The 20,695-nt window shown below is 42.3% G+C and overlaps 1 protein-coding gene across 1 annotated transcript; it reads right to left on the reverse strand.

Moving 5' to 3' along the window:
• Positions 1–2,019: 2,019 nt before the first annotated feature.
• NRSN1 (neurensin 1) lies at positions 2,020–20,246 on the reverse strand. Its single transcript, XM_065886061.1, has 4 exons — positions 20,137–20,246; positions 18,335–18,407; positions 12,990–13,187; positions 2,020–3,676 (listed from the first exon to the last, which is right to left on the reverse strand). Exons 3-4 carry the CDS (start codon positions 13,176–13,178, stop codon positions 3,278–3,280), a joined length of 588 nt encoding a protein of 195 aa, XP_065742133.1. The 5' UTR covers positions 13,179–13,187; positions 18,335–18,407; positions 20,137–20,246; the 3' UTR covers positions 2,020–3,277.
• Between the last annotated feature and the right edge of the window lie 449 nt (positions 20,247–20,695).

Consider the following 20,695-nt stretch of genomic DNA (forward strand, 5'->3'; position numbering starts at 1 on the left):
CAACCTACGTCAAATTGAAAACTTCTAGGTGCTCCATTTAATAGGTGGCATGTGAAGCTGAATCCGGCCTCTGTACCCCGACACTGAATTAAATCTCAGTTTTGGGTGAGGTGGAAATGAATAGCTTTATTGCTTTGCCGGGCAAAGGGGGCCACAGTGGGCTAATGCTCTCAAAACTGTGTGTCCCAACTTGGAAGGGGTAGCGAGAAGTTTTATGGCAAGGGTTCAAAGAGGGTGTGATCAGTTCATGGATATTCTTCTGACTGGTTGGTGGTGAGGTAAGTGGGAGTCAGCATCATCAACCTTCTGGTTCCAACTGGTCTGGGGTCTACCTGCTAGTAGGTGGCATACTGTTAACTTCTCCCACCTGGTGGGGGCTTCAGTATCTGCAAAACAGCTCTAAGATGTTGTGATGTGTATCCCTTGAGGGAGAACCAGGACCCTGCCCCCAAGGCTATGCTATTGTTTTTTGACTGTTCCTCCCTTATCTCTGTATTTCCTCCTTTCTCTGATTACAACTGTTTGAAACTGCCCTTTGGAACTCAGGGAAGGGGACACAGGAAGGCTCTTGTGTCCAGGAGCCCCACAGGGTCCTGCTCAGTTTCACATGGACAAATGGGGAACATTGAGATTTTATAGAAATGTCTCCCTGAAGAAGATAATCAAAGAGGTGACAGGATTGAAAATAATTGAATGGAAACGTTCGTAGCCTGGGGTGGTGGTGATGGACTGGAGGTAAGGTCGTCCTTTGTAAGAGGGGTTAGGCTTGTAGGTAACCTTGAATTAGAGAATTTGGCCCAAGACGTGGAAGGGTTAGAAAGCAGATTTTGGGAAGATGTGAAGATAAGCTTTCTAACCATCTAGAGCCATCAGAAGATGTAGTGGCTTGTCCTGTGAAGAAAGAGGGCTTCAGTCACTGGCAGTGCCTGAGTGAATGGAGGTCCCTAGATCAGAGCTGATGTGGGGTGGGCGTGGGGTTTTCTGCCCGGGTTGGTCCTACATCATTCGAGGTTTTACTGACTCCACGTGCCTCAGCTTATGTGATCTCTAGGCCAGAACTCATTTCTGAGTTTATTCTGTTGCAGTCCCAGCATCTTCTGTCCACCTCTTTCCCCAACTGTAGGGTTGTGGTTTTACTTTGCTTTAGAAGTTTCAGTACTGAAGGGATGGATTGGTTCAGTGCCAGCAAGCAGGCTGAGACCAAGGCTCTAGGACTGTTGCAGTTTGCCATACCCCTGACATCTGCCCAAACAGGCCTGAAAATGGCTTTGTGAAGTCTTTAGTTGGCTGCTCCTCACCCTCTAATTGCACAGGCCTGTACTCTTTGCAAAGATCAAGCTGTATTTCCTAATACCATTCAGCCTCCTTCCTCTGCTTTCCTTCAATATCCCTCAATCCCTGCTCCACGGACTGGGAGGGTCCTTACAAGTACCTGTTTCCACAAAGCTTAGGCAGGACAGGAAAGACAGGGCATGCTGAATCCCTCTTTCAGACTCAGCTCTTACTTCCTCCATCTCTGTTCCTTTGAGGCCTTTGTCTGAGGCACAGAGCTGATTTTTTTATGGCTGCTCGCATGCCTGCACCTAAAAATTCCCAAGCCCTACAGTCATTATTTTTCATTCTGGAGGCTTTTGAAAGTCATCTCATTCTCAAAGATTTCTTGGTACACAACGCAAGCCAACATGGAAAGCCTCACGATGTTGCCTTGAACAGGTGCCTGGGGACTTGAATAAGGCTTCAAAGAACAAAAGTAAAACGGCATTGCCACAGGAAGATAAGAACCTGAGGAAACTAGAACAGTTTCTCCCGAACCTAGCTAATGATCCTTGTTAAGGATGCTGATTTGCCCCATGTTTTATGCTGGACGATGCAAAACAAACCATGTGCACAAAAGCACTAATTGCTTCATTTATTCTTCCATTTTGCCAGGGGACCAGCAGAGCTCATTTAGCCTCAGAATGGAAAATTACATGTTGGAGAGAAAACAGCCACACCAAAGGAATGACAATGCAATTCGAGTTCTGCTTGTTCACATATTTTATTTATCCAGTGAAGGAAAGGGAAAAAAAAAAAAAAAAAGGCAGACTTTGAAGGTGGCACAGATTCTGAGAGGATACCAAGGTCATGTGTTCCATTTCGCTCAGGCTAGTTTAAATCCACAGATTAAATAAAAGTGTAAAGGGATGAGATGAACATTTTACTGGAGAAGAAAATGTCTTCTATGAGAAAGAAAACCCTCTTTAAGGTTAATATCTACTCAGGGGTTTCTTATTGGAGGATGGCTTACTTTTGTTTTTATAAAAATATGACTGTATTGTATAAACTGCTGGAGTTGGATATTTAGAAGTAGGTGGCATCAAGGCTGCTGATTTGGTGACTTTCTGGGAGTCCAGGTCTGGAAGAATCCCACTGTGGTGAGAGCCACAAGAACACTGTAAACATCCTTGGTCATGGACACACAATGATGCATGGCAAAAACGGAATCTCAGACATCACAGACCAGGATGCCTGTTCTATAGGTGGGGAAACTGAGGCTTGGGAGGTTAAATGCTTTCCCCAAGATCACACAGATAGTTAGTAATAGGAACTCAAATTTCTTGGCTTCTAATTCAGTGCGTTTGTACACTGCATAAATAGATTCTCCTAATATTAATTTATTTCCCAAGATTCTAAAGTTGGCAATTTGAACTCTTTAAGTGGGAAAACACTACAGAAAACAGCAAAAGACTTATGGAGAATTCTGATACGTTTGTGTCTGATTTCAAGAACCTCATGTTAAGTTAGAGTTAAAAGACCAAAGTTTGGGTCAAAATCAGGGAACTTGATTTTTCTGTGAACACACGACAATATCTTATATGTAGTGAGACAAGGAATGGAAGGCAGCACCACACAGGAAAGATTAGAAAAACCAATACTAGAAAGTAAAACGGACCACGTCAGCCATTGGTAGGCTGCTCTAAACTGTTCAGCGCTTTCCAAGAACACGGAAAATGACACAAAGTCACACTGTATGAGAGGGGAGTTCCAGAGAGTTCCTGGTGGGCACCCAGCAGCACCTCTTTAAGCAGCTGGGTGCATGTGCCCAGGCTGACCCATGACATCAACGGTTCCCAGGGCCACTGAACGGAATGAATGTGAGCTCACACACCACACTGCCCACAGCCCAGCATGGCCCTGGGGCAGGTCAACACCAAATCTGTATCATTTCCCAAACTGGCCTGCTCCCTTGTAACACTGGGCATAAATTACAGAGGGGAGGACCGGGCTGGAAAATGTTTCAGGTTGCCGCTATGGGTTGGACATTTTGAACCCTGGACAAAGTGACTGGTATCTTTGTTTCTCCCGGGCCTGGAGCTCTTGTAATGGGCTGGGTGTGGGCCTTGATGTCTGCGATTCGCTCTTTAAACTTTTGCTGAAGGAATTTCTCTTCTTTGGAGTAGCTTTTTGCGAACACCGACATCAGCAGGCACCCTGCCATGGACGTGCCCCCGATGCAGAAGAGCACGGCGCCCACTAGCTTGCACATGTCAAGGGCTCCATTAAACTGGACAGCGTGTGTGTCCACCATCACGAAATTGGCCTCACCAAAGGCTTCGATTTTGGGGGGCACAAGAAAGCCCACTGCCAGGACAGTCAATCCGAGAATCACGAAGACTGTGCCTAAGACGAGTCCAACCTAGCGAAAGACAGTGAAATAAGACAGAGTAAACCTGGTACTTCAGGTCTCCAGGGCAGGACTGGCCTTGTTTTCTGAGAGAAGAGACTTTCCCCAGTCACTTCTAATTTGTATGAGAAGCCTGCATAATTTTGTAGTTAAAAAAGAAGGTGAAGGAGGACTTTTCTGATTTTGATGCCAACCAGGAACTGCAGCACTGCCTTGATATTTCCTTTGAGCTTCCTGTTTGTCCAATGCTTTGCAATCAACAGCGCCCCCTTTGGCTTACTTTGTCTTGTTTGGTCTTGAGCAAGAGAAAAGCAGCCCGGATACCCAGGAGCTGGCCTTACTCTATCCACTAGGCTTTGATGTTCTTAGAAGCTGGCCTGGGGCCCCCATTGATACCATGCTGTTTTGTGGGCACAATCAATCTTGCAGAACCTCAACATCAGACAGGCTCATTCTGCACCCATGATGAAGTGTGACAAACCAAGGCCACTTCATAATTTTGTCTAAGCGCAGACAAAAACAAGGTCATTGTGCAAACCGCAAGATTCTGCGCACCTCCCACCCCACCCAGTATAAATGACTGGTGCTTCTTTACAGTTACAGTCTTAGTCTCACTCTAGTCCGCTCTCTGTATAGATAGGATTTATTAAGATACCCAATCATAGGATCATTCCTGATAATCCAGAGTGAACTCTGGCTCCTGTAGACTTTCCAAACCCCTGCAATCCCAAGTCACCCAACTAAAGCCCACATCCTATAATACATCCTTTCTTACACTCTCTTACTGAAATGCCCAGGAGCCCCTATGGTGTCATTCTGTCTCACTGTGATGAGTAATATACTCAACTTGTTCAACATAGAGGTGATTTCGGCAGGTGGCCATCGACAGTCTGTGTAACTACTCACCCCTTCCCCAAGCAAGTGAAGAAGGAACCATCATTACCAGTTTATAGGCAAGGAAATGTAGCCTCGTGGAGGGTAGGTCACTGCCCCAAAGATAGACAACTGGCAAGTAGCAGAGGATGGGCTAGAAGCCACAGATCTGACCTCCAGGCCAGTGCTTTTTCTCTTCTAACATGTAGCTGTTTGGGCTTTACTTGTGCAGATGTTGAGAAATGTTAAGAGCAGCAGATGGAGATGAAACTGCATTAGCTCAAGTTCTAATAAAATGTAACCCACTGAAAATGGAAAGTAATATACCATTTGGCAGTTTAAGCTTGGAGGTTTGGAATTAACAGACTCAGCCTTGGATTCTAGCACTGGCAACTAGTACTTGAATCATAGAAGGAAAGTTACTTAAATACTCTCGTTAATTTTCCCATTTATAAAATGATAAATGATAATAGTACCTACCTCATAAAGCTGTGAGGACAAAACGAGAGCACTCAACCCTGTGCCTGCCTAAGTCATACATTGTAATAAGTAGATATTATTATTATTATTTGGAAATGTGCCTCTTGTAAAATTATGCTGCATTGGCAAGAGCATTGCAACAGTCACTCAGTACTTGGAATAAAGAACAGCTAATACAGCTTATTTTTTAAACACATTTTTCATTTCCTCCTGTTCCTAATTGCTTTTAGTTAAAATAACAAGGTTGGAAAAATAACCAAATGTATAACACCATTTAATCTTGAACATCTAAAGTATATTTATCTATTTATTTACTATGTTTCAGGGTAATACACTTTATTAGATACTTCTTTAGTAGAGGGTTTGGATAATAGAAAACATTTGCAAATCCATCACTCTAACAAAGGCGGGAAGAGAGCTCATATTATTGAGCATCGATTATGACCTAGGCACTGTGCTTTCCACTTAATCCTCACCAGCATCTTAGGAGATGTAGATATTTTTATCCCCATTTCACCTATAAGAAACTGAGGTTTATTGGATTGAAGAAACATAGTTCAAAGTCCACTCTTTAAGCACGTGGTCTCTAACCCAGGTCTGCATGACTTCTAAGCCCCACTCCCCACTTTCATTCTCCCATGATACTTCACCGATTACTATTTTGTACATTACCTCTATAATTTAAAAAAAATTACAATAAAGTTTTAGTCACCATATACGAACAAATTTCCATTATGTAATAGTGTAAAGAAACTGAAAAACCAACAAAAAGAGTCAGTATAATGTCTTCTGGAAAAAAAAAGAAAAAGAAAAACTATTATACATAAGATATAAGTACTGCAGAAAAAATTGGGTTGTAAAATCACACTTTGGATGACTTTGTACATGTTTTGAAGAATGGTGTCAAATTCACCTTCAAAGACTAACCGTTATAATATTTAAAAGATGACTCACGTTGGAATATTCTGAATGCACAAACTAAATTAACTTAAATATCCATGGTGACATGCTTCATATGTCACTAAATTACCTCCCTCCTCAAGAACTGGTACAGATTCTCAAAAATTGAGGGCAGCAAAAATGTATCCATCTTCGTTTCTAAGGTTCTTAAGAGCAAGGGAGGCCAGGGTGCTCCATCTTCTATTTCTGTCTTTCTCTCCGCAGCAGTCAGTCCAGCCTGTGTCCAATATATATTCCTGACTGACTAACTTAAACCACCAGACTGCTGAATCCGGAGCCAGGTGATTGATTCTCAGAGCAGTCTGTTCCTCAGTTGAGCAGTGCTTTATAGGTTAAAATCCACTCTTGGAATATCACTCAGAAGCTAAAAGGCAAACCCTGCCTTGCAGATGGCAGAACTCCTGCTCATTTCAAGAACTGGAAAGTGGCTGGCCTCCCCAAGCCTTCTCCCTATTCCCTGTTAAATCAGAGGATCAGAGAGAGGCCCGCCATCTGTGGAGGGGAGCATGACATAGTGAATAGTATGTAATGCCCAGGATTCTGAGGGTGCCATCAATGCAAGTCTAATGAGGATCTCCAAAAGATGTGCCCAGAGAGGGACTCCAAACCTGTTCAAACATGTCAGGGAGAGCGTGGGATGGTAGGCATGAAGGAAAAATGCTGGGAATACTTCCCTGAGTGTAGTAGTGGTGAGGAGGGATGCTGGGATATATCAGCTTAATCCTGGTACCATCTTGGAGTACTGAATGGAATAAAAATTTTGGGAGTGATGCCATATGGTATCATAAACTTTGGACACAGCTCTAAGTTGAAGTGGTCCCAGGTCTAAGAGAAAAGGGGTTCTATTAAATAGAGTTTAAGAAATGCAACACAGAGGTTTTTTAAAAGGTTCTAAGAGAGCAAACCAGCTCTGTTTGGAGCCATGCAAAGAGTTGCAATGCTGCTGGGTGAGGGGCTTCCCAGAGTAGCCTGGTGGTGTGGGATGTTAGATCAGCACCAATAGGGAGAGAGAAGGGCCTCTCCAGGTGATGAAAAGCAAACTTTAAAGACAGCAGCAAGAGCAGTTTTTGTGCTGTGACTTCTGATGACTCTCTTGCCTGTGCGAAGGAAGGGTGAAAACCCAGTCCCTGCTGTTGGAAAGGAGGATTGGACAGAGGGGAGAGCTTGGATTCCAGAAATTCTACTTCTGGGGACCACAAGCCAGAAGCTGCTGTTTTTTGACCAGCATCCCCTTCGTGGTCTGTCTGTGAGCTGATGAGATCTGAAAATGCAGTTCACTCCAATAAGCGGAGCTGGCAGCAGGAGCAACACAGCTGTTCTGGCAGAGAGGAGGTGGTAATGACTGGTGGAGGCAAGAACCAGCATGGCAGGGAAGAGCTGCGTGTGGGGGGAGATTGCTGGATGGAGCTAAATGGGAAAGAAGCCTTCTGGGTTAGAGGTAAAATTCAGAAGAAGCGCAGCAAGAGTGAAGACTGGCTTTTCTTCTTCTCCATCAGCCCTGAGGGCTGCTGCCCACCGCTCCTTAGCAGGACCTGAGCTCAGAGTGCTGTCACCTGCCAGAGTGATGGCAGATTCTAACTCGTCTGTCCTGACCCTCTTGCCTGATCTGCTTGTAGGGACACTGAGCTTTGCAAAGCAGTGACCAGTGCCGGGCTGGGATCAGGTCCTTCCACATATGCGTCACCTGGTACAGTCTCCACAGCCCTCCTTCACCTGGGTAGCAGGATCCCGCATTTGCTCCACTGCCTTACAGAGGCTCTGTCCCTCCAGCCTGTCAGCACGTTCAATCGCTTCCATCTTCAAAACCTATTCTAGAGCCCTGTGTCCTCCACTAGCTACTGCTTGAACTCATTCCTATCCTTGGTAGCCAAGCCTAGTCCTCCACCATTTCACTGAAGCCCCTCTCTCTGAGGTCACTGATGACCTCCTAATTGTCAAATCCAATTTTTCTTTTCTTCATTTGCATATTCTGCAGTCATTGATTTTAAGTACTTAGGCTTTCTTAAAACCCTCACCAATGGTTATCGCTGACACAACTCTCTTCCACTTCTGTCTTTAACAACTCACTCTTAACCTGCTTTGCCAGACACTCTTAAATTATTGGTGTCCCCCAGGGTTCCAGCCCTGACTCACATCTCTTACTCAATATGTTCTCTCTATGGTTTAATTTGTGGCCGCAGTTTCAATTCGCATCTATATACCAGTGACTTCCAAATGTCCAACTCCAGCCTAGATTTCTCTCCTGGGCTGTAGCCCCACATTTATGACAGCCAATGGGAGGATCTACACAAAAATGTCCCAAAGGCTCTGCAAAACCCAAATATTCAAAATGGTGTTCCTTTCTTCTTTCCTTCCCAGTTTTTCTGCATTCCTGCCACCTGCCCATTCACTGAGTCCTTCCTCACATTCGTAGTCAATGGATAATTAAATCTTATTGATTCTGTCTCGTAGAATTCTCTTGTCTCTCCATCACTACAGCTACTCTAATGGTAACAGAGCATTATTAACTCTTGCCCAGATCACTGCAACAGCATTCTGATGGTCTCCATGGCTAGTCTCATCCTTTGTCCATTTTTCAAGTGTTATCTGAGAAATTAAAAAAAAAAAAATAATACCACATGGTTTCTCCTCTTAAGGGACTTCCTTATTCATTTCTAGAATAAAACCATCTCCTTAATATCTAGCAAGACTTTGAAGAGAAATCCAAGATGTAAGTTTAAACTCTGACTTAGCTTAAGGGGGAAACTGGAGAGATTGGGACAGGTAGGAGGAGGGTTTTGAGAGAAAAGAGAGGTACCAGCATCATTTTCACTTTTAGTAAGTCTGTGGAGGAAGCGGTCTTGCCTTGTACCTGCCCGTTGCTATTTAACACCATTTGGGAGATTTCTGATATTGGTTGAGGGAAAGGTAAGGAGGAGGGTAACCCTGGGGTGAGGAAAGAACGACTGGGGTAAGAAGACTGCTCCCATTAGCTCATACCTGCAGTACTTCAGCTGTCTGCTGCACCGTCAAGTAGCAACAGTCTTAGTCAAGGTCAAGTGCAAGGGTGAGAAAGAAGAACTCCACCACAGCCTGTTAGGCCCTTGGGCAGAGGCAGTGGGTGGCAGGGGGTAGGTGGGACTGTGTCACATAGATTTTTGCAGATGGCAGCAGTTGCAGGTAAATTAGCAGTGGCGGAGGCCACCATGCAGTAATCCAGAAGCTGTGAGGCACAGAGAATGTGTATAATACTGTGTGTGTGTGTGTGTGTGTGTGTGTGTGTGTGTGTAGGGGCTGTTTACACCTGATTGTGAGACAACCTTCCCAAGAAAGCCTAGCTTTATTATCTTACCTACTCACTGTACTCAATCAAGCAGGAAGGTTCTGGAGAAATTTCTGCTTCACAGCCTTGCTGAGTCTCTGTGATCTGGCTCTTGTATACATTACCGTGTTCATCTCTTGGCCTTTGTCCTCCACACCTAACTCTTACCCCAGCCACAGTGAACTGTTGGCATCTCCTGAGCATGCCATCTTCTCTCATGACACAGCTTCTGCGATGCTCTTCTTTCTATAGTGCTTTTCTGTTCCTGTGAACTCTTCTGTGGAGTCACCTCCTCCCCAGGCTGCATCAGGTCTGTCCAGTAAGTACTGCAACAACTGGCACGGTGGATTGTAACAAACTCTGTACACATCTGCCTTCCCTATTTGACTGTGAACTCCGTCAGGTGAAGAACAGTGTTGTGTTCACAACTGAATCCCGGAGCCCACCACAGAGGTTTGTGCACAGTGGACATATAAACATGCGTAGGAAGAACAGCATTGTGAGAGCGAGGTTACATCGGTCCATGTGGTAGAGCAAAGTTTCTGGCTCAGGCCCATTTGATTCCAATCCCTGCTCTCATTAAGCCCCTCCTTGCTGCCCACTGCTAAGGAGCTGGCTCACCGGCAGAGTCCTCCTGAGGCTCTGTGAGCGTGGCCCACAGTGAGAGACCCACATGGCCTCAGCAATGCTATAGTGGAAGAGAGGGAAGGGGGAGCCCACATCTTGAACCACTTACAAGATGCAGATTGAAATGAAAGAAAAAAACATTAAAAAAGTATCATAATAGAAACACGTGCATAATCAGTGCTTCTCTCTGTGTTGATTCAAAGCACTTCATATGCTCGCTGGCATGAGTTCCCTTATATTCCCTAGGAGGAAACCCAAGAATGGTTGGTTTATTCCCTTGGTAGGGGTGAGGTCTCTAAGACAGTGAATTCTTTGGTTTTTCAAGTTGACTGTAGGCTTCTGAGTGCCCAGTCTAGTGTTTTATGGTTAGGATGTAAGTCTAAGATTTGGATTTTGCTGGAATATATTCTCTGTGAAGCCATGGACTTTTGCCTGGTTTTATTCTCTGAAGTAGGTCCAGCACAACAGGGAACAAATACTTTTGGATCTTGTTTGCGTTAAACAGAAGAGAGAAAATACTGAAATCTGAATTCTAGGCTTGGTAATTTACTGAGAGTTCTTTATTGTAAATCCGTACCCATGTATTATTTGATGGAGTTATAGCTTCACAACTCATATCACTACTAGTGCTTTGGAACCACTAGCATTTGCAGTATTCTGTATGTCAGTGGCATTTTAGGCTCTTGGCACAATAGACCTGTGAGGCAAATATTTGTTTTTTTGACATATAGAGAAGCAACCACCCACTTGCCTGGGTAAATACAAGATGTGCCAAGCTTGGCTATGTATTTCATTGGTCCAGGCCAGTACGGAGTCATCAGAGGTGACACTTGTAGAGAATAAGAAGGCTGGCTTGACCAATTCTAATACAGAGTGCCTGACACTAGTAAGATTTTGAATCAACACAGGTCTTGGGTAATCCATAGTAACAATCACATTACCAATATTTTATTTATTAACTAGATTTCCAGTTTTATTTCTGTTTCAGAACTCAGTGTTCCATATGACATCTGGTACTAGGAGCTAATATATTAAGTGCTTATTGAGTGCCTACCAGACATTGTTCTAAGCTCTTTGCATCTATTATCTTGTTTAATTCTCACAACTTATGTGGTAGGTACTATAAGTATCACCATTAGAGGCTCATTTAAGGTCAGTTAAATTACCCAAAGTTACAGAGCTGAGATTTGAACCCATGTAATCTGAGGCCAGAGTCCGTGCTCATAATCATCACTATGTTACATTGCCTCTTGTTAAACTCTATTGCCAGTACATTGTAAATTTGTGTCAGTATCAATGTCAAAGTTTCTGGGATCTTTCGGGAGAAAGTTGGGGATGATCAGAAACCTCCAAAACACAGAATATTAGACCTGGAGGGAATCCGAGGCATCATCTAAAGCTGTGCCTTCTCAGTAGCCCTTCCTACATCCTTGTCCTTTTTTTGATTTCTAAATGTTGGAACATTCGATGTCTTCTCTCTTATGTCTATACTCTCTTCCTAGGTGATCTTGTCTAGTCTGGTATCTTATATACACTGTATGTATCAGCGACTCCCAATTCATGAGCTGAAGTATATTTAAATTGCTACTAGAGATCTCCACTTGCATGTTTAATAGGCACCTCCAATGTAGCAATGCCAAAATCCAACTCTTGACTCCCCACCCATCCCACTGCTCTCCTGGTGTTCTCCATCCCAGTGAATTATAGCATCATCCACTAAAGAGCTCAGGCTGCGAGTCTCTAAGTCATGCTTGACTCTTCTTTCTTTCGTTTCTAATATGCCAACATGTCCTGACAGCTTGGCCTTCAAACTTTATGCTAAATCTGACTACTTCTTGCCATCTCCATTAACACCACTGTAATCTAAGCCACCATTATTCTTGCCTGGATACTTTAACAGCCTCTTAAATAATCTAGCTGCTTCTATCCTTGCCTTCCTATAATTTATTTTCTGTACTGTAGCCAGAATGATCTTGTTAAAATACTGGTCGGGTCATGTCACTCATCTGCTTGAAATGTTCAGGTGGCTTCCCATGGATCTCAAGGTAAAAGCCAAAGTCCTCACTGTTACCTACAAGGCTCCGCACACATCATCTGTGTCCTGTTACTTTTCTGAATCCATCACCTGTTCTTTCCCCTCTCTCATTCCTCTCCAACCAGATTGGATCTCTTGCTATTTTTCAAACACACCAGTGTTCCCATTTCAGAGCTTTTGGACTTGCTATTTTCCCAGCCTACAGTGACCTTCAGCCAGGTAATTTTATGGTTTACTCCCTGGTATTTGCTCAAAGGTCATCTCCTCTGACAGGCTTTCTGTGATCACCATAACTAAATACCAGTTCTCCATCCTTCCCTATCCTCTTATTCTGATTTATTTCTCTTCATAGCACTTGCCACTACCATTCTGTTGTGTGGTTTATTTGTTTATGGTCTGTTTCCCACGATAGATTGTAGGTTCCTTGAGGGCAAGGGATTTTTTCTTCTCCCATTTACCACTTTAGTTTCTGGTACTTTGCAACTTCTTGGCACAGAGTAGGTGCTCACTAATTATATGCTGAATGAGTGAACTTATTGTCTAGTGAGGCTCCTTCCACTTGAGGAAGATGAAGCTCATAAAGCCTCATGATCACATATCCAGGAGAGGCAGAGCTGGCAGACTGACCACTGTATTATGTCTCAGTATTAACTCTCTCTAGTATCCAACTGTTTCTTCTAATAATTATTGTAATTTGTCAAATGATACTTACCAAACCTTAAGGGAGGCTGAAAGCATGTTTTGCCTTTGGATGGCTGTCATAGTTGGTGAATTTAGTGGCACGTTAATAACAATAGCAAAAATAATAATTAATGTTGGCAATTATATCTATTTATGTTTAACCTGCAAGTCAACAATTGTGCTGTGTGTAGAGGCTTTCTTCAGCCCAAGGGTTATAGTCTCCTTTCCTAAGGAAGAAAACTGAACTTAGTAACACTGAGAGGGATGCACACACAGAGTCCCAGACTTCTCAGTTCTCTATAGCTGAGTTATTTCCCGTATCAAATGACTTCTCCACTTCCTGAGTTAAACACATGCTCTTTACTTACCTTCCAGAATACTGAGCTCCACCTGTTAGGTGATCTCTGGATCTGGAAATCATCCTCATACTCCCAGATCGAGGTGGTACAGTCCTCATAAAACTGGTGCAGGTAGGACCGGACTCCATAGCGCTGGTACCCGCCCTCGGTAGCAGCTTGTGCCTGCTTGGAGCCACAAACGTTGCTGCAAGAACTCATCCTTCCCAGCTGGAATGACAGCACCCACAGGCATCAACCACATGAGCTCTGGCCTCAGGATCAAAAGGCAAATTAAAGGTAAGAACCAGGCTGAATAATGTCAGCCTGTTTGAACAATGCTCTTTTCTGGCAAGAAAAGACACGTTTAAAGACCTGCCTTTTTAACCCAAGCTGCTCTTCTCTACTGAATGCAAAATTATCCCAAACACTCAATGACTAGAACTGGTTCTCCATAAATGAAACAAGACATAACAGCACAGCTCACTTAGATGATGCAAAAATTTAAGCAGGAAGCACATGAGAAATGGCAACAAAGAAGCTGAGATTTTCAGTGTCTTGACAAGAAATCTTTAATCTCTTAGAATCCAGTAGTCTTTACACTTCCATGTTAAAGGATTAGGAAGGCACTCTCACTTGGTACAGATGGAATTTGTCCTGGCCTGTCCTCTTCAATGCTTAACCATGTTCCCTTGTGGAAACTACATGGTGTTACGTAGCTATTTGAAATTTTGCCTTCGGATCTCATGTATCTTGCTCTAACAATTGTCAAGTTGTACAGAAGCTTTATTAAAAAGTTGCTTAATGCTTTATCACAAATGGCTTGGCCAATAACTGATACCTTACTGACTCTAACTCCAGATATTTCAGGCATTATTTGTGGATACATCTGTCCACGTGGGATGCTAGAGCATAATGCAGAAGGTAAACCTGCCTTTTACTATTTCCCATTAAGTGTCTACTATAAATAAAAAATTCAGAGAATTGTTTAATGAAACTAAGCTCTGGGTGGGTTGTTTGGGACTCTGCCTTCTTCAGATGGAAATTTCAACTTGATCTGATCTAATTTGACCTTAGAGGCATGTGGTTAATAATTCATGGTTAAAAAGAAGGAATTACTGAAGGACAGAAATTTTGGTGAGTAAGAGAATTCTCAGTTATTCTGTTTGTTCTTTGGTTTTTTGATCTCCATATAAGCAGATAAATAGGTAGCTAGAAATATGAAATACTTTTTTAGATTGTTCAGTTATCCTCTAGATGGTTTTCCCTGTGTGGACATAGTTTTAAACTCTAGACAGTTTTCCCTGTCTCAACATGACAAAGCAAGGAACAATATAGAAGGAGAATAATTTTCTCACTGACCCAGGTTCTCAGGACCTGTGCTATAATCCAGGCAATAAGAAGACATATTAAATGTGTTCAATTACTTGCCAAGAAACCAAGTAGTAATGTTCACCTACAAGAAAAACTTAATGTAAAATTCTAGCAGGGGTTCCCATGTGGCCACTTAATTTGGTTGTATAGAATCATGGGGCTAAAGTCAAAGTTGAACCCAGGGACTCACTGTCCCATGGCCACAAAGTGAACCCTTAAGAATATCTTGTAAATGTGTGCCCTCAGCCATAAGTGGGTTTTGGTTAGAACATGTGGTCAAATTCAGGAAAATGTGGCCCTGACCTTAGAAAAAATGATGCAAACAGGTATAACTGATGGTGACTGATAACCTCATCTTTTAAAGTGTTGGTCAATGTTACATTTAGTGCCTACCTCCTAGTGACTTCTTCCTGTCTCAGGTCCAGCTACCATCTAAAGAAATCACCCAGGAGGAGAGATCAGGAAAGGAAATTTATTTTTGTTTTTTTGCTTTTTAACATTTCAGAAGGATATTATTTCATAAAAAAATCAAGATTTCAGAAGGGACTTTGCCTGATTAGAGCTGCAATGTCTGATGGACCAAATTCTTTTGTTAACCTAGTTTTCATATTTTAAATGCTAGGATGATCTCTTCAGTACCTTTTATTTAATGCTTACACAAAGAAGATGATTAATAAGGGGCCATTACTAGTGATATTCAAGTAGAATAATTTTAAAGGCACTTTCTTTTAAGACATTCTAATAAACTTTCAGTCAAGGGGAAATGGGATTAGTATTACTAAGTCTGCTTTGTCACTGAAGAAACTGAGGCAAAGAAAAATCATCTGCTAAAGTTTATATCATGAGTCAGGGAGCAGATGAAAGATGACAATACAGTAAACAGGAGTATAGATTGAATCATATTTGCATAATCAGAACCAACTCATACAAATATATATGTTCAGGTTTTCAATAAAGCATTGGAGACTTTAACATGATAAAAGGACAAAAATAGATATGATAGGAATAAAAACAATCCCTCATAGCAACAGTAAGAGTTATCTTCCTTAGATGCTAAAATCATTCTTTCTCAGGATTTAGCTTTGGTGCAGAGCAGGACCTTGTGACATATTGTAGTCATTCCCTGCACTGCTTGTTTCCAGCACACTAGGTTAAATGTTTCTGCGTTATAGGATGAGACTCAGTAGTCCAACTTGGTTAAACACAATATAGGTAAAATCATAAAAGAGATAGAAAATGTCATAAAACAAATGCTTTTGAGCCTGAGTGATAGATGGCTCTACTCTAAGTCAGAATGGATTTTTAGTGATGTTAGATACATTCCAGAAGAGAAATCCCAACAAATCTTATTCTCCCCTCCAGGCGTACAAAGTACAAGAACATGGCCTGCGCTGTGATAACCACACCGAGCAGAGAATGGGCTCTAATGCTAGTTCTTGATCTGCAGCTTACTGGTTTTGACATCTCAGGTAAGCTCGGTAACCTCTCTGGGCTATGGTTGCATCATCCTTAAAATAAGATGGCTTGACCAGATAACCTCTAATTCCTTCTAGACATAGATTTTTCAAGAGTCTTTGGTCATGAATTTACAGAATGAGTCGATTATTTTTGTTTGATAAAGAACTGGGTTTAGGGATTTCCCATCTCCTCCCATGCTCTCAATGATTGATTGTCAGATTGCTTTATTATAGTGTGCATGAAGCTTTAGTTTAAAAGAGTATATAACCTACTAGTTAGGTTAGTTACTTGGTATTCAGTAGACTGAATGGTTGTGTATTGTTTATTTGTTCAATAAGTTATTTTAGTATAGTGTATGTTGCCTAAAATAGTAGTCCCTGGGGGGTCTTAGAGGTTTCATACATCTTTCCAAACATATAATATGTTGGAATTCACTGTTAGAGGAGACGGATCACGTGGTAGAACATGTATTTTAAAATATAACATTTTAGAGTAGAAATTTTGCACTTGCAAAAACTCAAGAGAGTTACATTCCTCATAGGTAACTTTTTGTCCCAATATAGAAAATGTTACAGTTATTTGGAATCTACCTGGTTGATTGACACCTCCAGTATCATAAAGAGGATACATGAGGTCATTTCATAAAGTCACCTTAAAAGCTGGGCAATGAGTATATGATACACCAGGGTTGAGAAGAAAGGGAAGGTATGTGCAAAGGCGTTTCAGCTTGCCTCAGCATTTATTTAATGAGTAAGGTTTCATGAGAATTGTGGTGTTTGTGTTTCAATAGGTGTAGTAGTGGCAGCAAAAACAGTAATGTTAAATCTATGGCTGCTGTTAGTGATGGATCCTGAAGGGGCTCCTTTCTTGAGAGAAAGACTTAACATCCTAGGAAGCACATGCATAGGGGGAGGTGAGTGAAAATATTCTCCAGTATTGTATTTAAATGAGTCCTTGTGAGTTTTCATTTTATAAACACTCTGGTGGAGCCTGTTGCATCTTCACTGCCAGCATGGCCATCGTGATGGAGCACAAACAGCATAAGTGTCTGGTTACTTGGTCATCTATGAAGGGGGAATTGTTTTCATTTTTTCCTGAATGACCTTATGGGTGCTGATAAGTGAGGATCCATCCATGGTTTTCTTCTTTTTATTATTTGTTTATGGTATCTATCTCAACCGCGTGCACAGTTATACATTAAATGGATATTCAAACCCCCAAACTCTTCTAAGAGGCTTTCTACATGAGCATAATCAATATCAGCCCTCTATCACTCTCTATCCCCTTGTCTAGATTTGTTCCCCTTCATAGAACTTGTTATTACCTGATCCTCTGTTATGTGGTTTATTTGATGGTCTGATAGAACTTGTACATGATAAACTGTAAACTTCACCAGGGCAAGGACATTTTCTGTCCTGTTTACCACTTTGAAATTTCTCGGCACAGAGTTTCAGATGGGTTGGTGTGGATGATGGCCTGAGTGGTCCTTGATTTCTCATTCCTCCCTTCCTTCGGTGTTTTTAAACCACTGGTTATATGCCAGATTACGTGAGACGGTGCTTACAAAGATGAGTGGGACACACATTTTGCTCTCAGTTAACTCTTGGGTTAGAAGAAGAAACACTTCTGAAGCAGTAAGTGCAACAAAATGGGCACCAAAACGGGGTATTTGCAGCAGGAAGAAGTATAAATGCTGAGAATCCCTTGAATGATTATTCAGCAACAAACCCATGTGTGTGTTACCATGATCTATATGTGTACTACTACACTAAAGTATCAGTTTGTTGGAAATTTGAATTTCAGTCTAATAGAAGCAGTTACTCTTTGTTTTACTTGAAAAATGTTCATAGCCATGATGAGTGTTTTCCCATGGCTCTATGTGTGAGTCAGTTGTGAAGCCAGGCACAGGCCCTATTCTATTTATTCTCTCTGAAAGATCACTCAAGTTTTCATACTGCGCTTTTCTCTCCCATAAAATCATTCTGAGATAATGAGAGTGAAGTTCCCATTAGAGACACTTTTCCACAGGGCCAGTGCTGCAAGGTATAGGCGCATAGCTGATTTAGACCATTTATCCAACACTACACCAAAAGGTCAATTCGCTTAAAAGAATCAGTTAGACTCAAGAGTGGATGCAGGAAGGCATGAAAGCCTGCTAACAGCTTTTTCATATTTAAATTAGGCATTCTGGAATTATATAAGCATAACCTTAAAACCTGAAAATGTATTTCTACCAGTGAACCATTTCAGAGATATTTTATTGTCCTGGAATAGTGGTAGAGATTGTGGCTCTGCACTGTGAATTTTTATTTCCTCTAAGTCAGTGGCTATGCAGCCACTTTTATAATTTTTAAAAAAGGGGGTAATGATACGCAGTTATCTTATTACTTTGCCCCTTTGAGATGTACTTTTAAGTAAGGTAAAATAAAGTCCAAAACCGCAATGAGAAGAGAAAAAGAACCCATATTCTCTTTAAACCTCTTCTTTATCGATGTGCAGACCAGAAGGTGCTTATGAATTTACATGTGACAAAGTTTGAGTCTTACCTTTGAAATCCTCCTCTTCCTCTTCTTGTTGTTTACTCTTTGACCTTTCCTTTTAATGGCTCATTCTTCAAACCTATTTAAGAACAAAAATCTCTGCAGAATGTGATCCAGATAAAAGTCTAAACTTCATAAGTCATTTTTATAACTTGTAAAGAATCATTTAATATTGACAAAAACATTGACAAAGGACTTCCTGTTCAAGAGCAAAGATAGTTTTTTCTTTTTTACAAAAGTATAACATATTTTATAACTTTTTAATGGGCTCTCATGAGAGTTTAGACAATATAAATGAAAAGGGCTATGTAAACTATAACACATTATATAAATATATTCTCATTTTGATATAATTCTATTCCATGTAGTCAATAATACCAACTAGACTGACCAATTTGTGTTTTACAAATTGTAAAGAAAAAGATGACTTGCTTCCCAGATACTCCAGACTTGATCTCTTTGGTGCCTATCCCATTATAGTGTAAAATAAATTAATCTTATAGCCATTGTATTTTATGATCCATTTACATGCATTTTAGACTTACTAAGGCTCTTTGGATGATTTACTCATTAGGTTGATTTTTACTCCTATATCCATTTTCTTCCTATCACGATCATGTTACTTTCCATCTGCCTAAGAAAAGCAGGTGCCCATGCAAGATTTAATTAAAAAGCCATTGCTAGCTATAGAGCTGTTGGTTTCCTACATTACTGTAGTCATGTGAAATAAAATAACTGGGGCTATATTTTTCAAGAGGCATTAAGAATTCTTTCTGATGAACAGTTCCCCATCCATATGCAGGAGAATCTCAAAGACTTGAGGTGTGTACACCTGGTTGAGCCCTGAAAAACTGTTTTCAGTATTTTCCAGGTTCAGTCTGTATGTACCATGGCCAAGCCAGCCTTCTTCAAGACTCATTTATTTGTCCTGAATTTTTATTTTGTGGGTGGTATGTGAGCAGATTTGGACAAAGAAGCAAATTATATTAGGATTCTGGGTCTGGATAAGTAAAAGAAAACAAGTCTGTCTGTCTGTCTCTCATCTGTGCCTGTCTCTCTCATTAAATGTCCCTTCTTTTTATCTGTCACCTTCCCTCTTTTCTTTGAGGGAACTGACTCCACACATGCCCTTCACTAAAGGCTGGCTTAGTCTGGAGCCAAAGGAGCTCTTCAAGGTGCTGAAAACATTTCTGCTACAGAGCCAGGAACCAATTAAGTAAACATAAGCTGTTCAACTCCAGCTGTTTTCTTTGAGGTCATCAGCTTTGGTAGGACCCCCACCCAAGCCCCCTTTCTAACAACACAAAGAAGTAGGTGCTGAGATCATATCAAAAACTCAGACGTCTTTAGATACGGCAGAGGAGTGGGGAAGGCAAGGAGGGGGTAAATTCAGCCTGGAAAAGAAATCAAATCAGTTTTGCAAACTCCAAATACATACATATTTACTCTTATCTAATATTACAACTTTTCTTGTCTCACAGGAAAGAAACTCCTGAGTTTTCCCTGTATACCTCCCAAATTCTTACATAACACAAACCACAAACCGCCAAAGCATGGAGTTAGCTACTCCTAATTTGTACGTGTTCGTGGATTTTAATACGCATGGGTTTTGTAGAGATTTGTGTCCATATAATAAACGTGAACGAGTTAGGGGTGTGGTGTGTGTGTGTGTGTGTGACTGAGAGAGACAGAGAGAGAGAGAAAATATGAATATTTGTGCGTGTGGAGAGAGGAAGGAAAGAAAAAGGAGCGGGAGAAGGACTCATCGAGCCTAGAAAACCTCACCCCTGGGCTCCGCAAGGCTTTACCTGCCCCCTGCGATCCCCTGACCCGTGGAGCAAATGCAGCCAGCTAGCCGCAGATCTCTCGCTGGGGTCCCATCGCCGCCGCCGCCACCGCCGCCGCCGCCGCCACCGCCGCCGCCGCCGCCGCCGCTGCTCCAGCCTAGCTGAGCTCAACCTGTGCGTGATTGACAGCTGAGCATCCCGCGTGCCCGCGCATCCGAGGCCCGCGCAGCCGCCGCCGCCGAAGGGGCCGGGTCGGCGCTGCGCGGACGTGAGGCGAGTGGGCGGGGCCCGGATTGGCCAGTCCCGCTTCCGGCGCCCCGAGTCTGGTGGTCCGCACAGGAGGGTGGCCGGCCTTCTGGGAGGCTGGTTACTTTGCTCTTCGGAAGCTCCGCGGGGACGGGCATCTTCTCTGCCTTCTGCCATGTCCAGTTTTCTTCTCCTGCCCAGCACAGTATCTGGCCGTAGCAGCCTCCATACACGTATTTTGTAGATGGATGGAGAAGGCAGACGGACCTGCTGTTTCTTCCACACCCCCCACCCCGCCCCGGCCCCCCATTTGTAAAGGCTTATCCGGACCCTG

Source organism: Phocoena phocoena, chromosome 10, assembly GCF_963924675.1.
Source record: "Phocoena phocoena chromosome 10, mPhoPho1.1, whole genome shotgun sequence".
NCBI lineage: Eukaryota > Metazoa > Chordata > Mammalia > Artiodactyla > Phocoenidae > Phocoena > Phocoena phocoena.